The 2,106-nt window shown below is 40.2% G+C and overlaps 1 protein-coding gene across 1 annotated transcript in view; it reads left to right on the top strand.

Annotated features, from left to right (window-relative positions):
- Positions 1 to 959: 959 nt before the first annotated feature.
- SARC_02899 (hypothetical protein) overlaps positions 960 to 2,106 on the top strand; it is a gene marked incomplete at both ends in the record, with an annotated part of 1,541 nt that continues 394 nt past the window's right edge. Inside the window, one exon of the mRNA XM_014303318.1 lies at positions 960 to 1,779. Coding sequence (XP_014158793.1) covers positions 960 to 1,779 — 820 coding nt within the window. The remainder of the gene's footprint in view (positions 1,780 to 2,106) is intronic.

Raw genomic sequence — 2,106 nt, 5'->3', positions numbered from 1 at the left:
ATACATATATATATGTATGTGTGAATGTATGTATGTATATGTTATGTGAATATATATATGTATATATATATATGTATAATATATATATAAATATATATATATATATATATATTTATATATATATGTATATATATATATATGTGTGTGTGTGTTTGTATATATATATATGTGTGTGTGGTTGGGTGTGGTTGTGTGTGTGTATGTGGATGTGTGTGTTGTGTGTGTGTGTGTGTGTATCGCTCCATAACATACCTATTTTAGTATATCTAAATAATTAGTGCTATCTAATCTATTGTTGCGTACCTGTATTATATCGATCCACAGAAAGTTTAGCTAACAGTATAAGCGCAGCACCGCTACCACAGCCAGCGGCCAACGAAGTTGTAGAACCAGCAGTGGCAAATCCAATTAAGCCGCCTAGCAACACTAAGAATCCATACGGATACGTTATACAAAAAGGGTACATGGTGTTTATTTTGAACTGGGTAAAAAGGTGAAGTCGGTTTTGTTTGACGGCATTCAGATGTATACCAGCCAACTAAATATGTAAACTATACGCTAAAACAACATCCGTGGACCGTAGGTCGTAGTACGTCATATTTACATACTTTTGTAGATCTACGAAAATATTCTGGCGGGAGAGGCATCAGTACAACCAAGTTTATCTCGAAACAAAACCCCATCAGATTCCACTTTAGGTATTTACTTACAAACCTGAAGCCTGAACTTCTGAAGCCTTGGTGACCTGGTCTGCCTGGCCCGAAGGCCTGAAGGCGGAAGGCCTGAACTCCCTGAAGCCGAAATATAAAATATAGCAACCCGAGATGATACATACTTATACACGGATGTATTTATGTAAATAAAATATGTGCTGGCCCGTATATGAATATTATTCGGTGTTACCCTCTAAGTAATTGACATACGACGCGGCAGGTACTGAGATACAATTCCGGTTTAGAATGTCCGGGTGGGTGGTGAAGAATTACAAAAGCTACTTCAAACATAATCCAGGTCGCGATGCGCTGGTCTACGCCTTCGTTCTTCTCGCAATGCTGTGTGTATCATTTGTCTTCTTAGGTTCCGCAATATTTGAACCAGGGAATTGTATATCTACACCGTCCAGCAAAGTGTACTCAAACCCCGACTACGACACCGATGTATGCCTGGATATACGCTACACTCAGCTCATGGGCCTTTCACTGCGTGAATGTGATCTCGGCAGGAGATTACTAGCATCTATCTTTGCCGGTTGGTGTATCGGCTATGAGCGCGCCAGCCCAGAAAGGGTCACAGGCCTGCGCACAATGTCTCTCGTAAGTCTTGGGGCATGTTGTTACACACTGTGTTCGATGTTTGTCACTGTAACTGGACCAATGAAGACCGATGCATCGCGTGTGGCCGCTGCACTGCCCTCAGCGGTAGGGTTCTTGGGTGCGGGTATGATATACAAAGCTACTGAAACACCATTAGTAAAAGGCTTGACCACGGCTGCTTCACTGTGGTTGAGTGCGTCTCTGGGTGCTGCTGCCGGGGCCAGGATGTACTTTGTGTGTGCGTATGGCCTGGCTCTGGTGTTAGTTATACTGAGGTTTGCACCACACTCATATTTGGTAACATGCGATACATGTGGAAGCGAGAACGGATGTATCGACGGAAGTGAATGCGGGGGAAGAAACTCGGCGTTTGAGTTCGATGAACAATCAGTTATAACGGAAAATGACTTTCTGAGACGTATGGGATACCAGCGCCAAGAGTCAGCCACGAACCGGAGCAGTCGAAGTAAGCACGGCATATTGCACCGAAGTAGCAGCCGGTCGAGCAGTCTGTACCATTCATGAGTACATAAGTTATTGGTATATTGGTATTTGCATATACTTTTATGTAAATATATATATATATATTGATATATTGATATATTGATATCTATATTCATACTTATTTTTATTTCATATATACACACACACACACACACACACACACACACACACACACACACACACACACACACACTATATATATATATATATATATATATATATATATATATATATATATATATATATATATACTATATATATACTATATAGTAGTTAGTTAGTTACTATA

Source organism: Sphaeroforma arctica (assembly GCF_001186125.1).
Source record: "Sphaeroforma arctica JP610 unplaced genomic scaffold supercont1.137, whole genome shotgun sequence".
Classification (NCBI taxonomy): Eukaryota; class Ichthyosporea; order Ichthyophonida; genus Sphaeroforma; species Sphaeroforma arctica.
The sequence above is the reverse complement of the archived record's forward strand: the minus strand, read 5'-3'. Positions and strand labels throughout refer to the sequence as shown.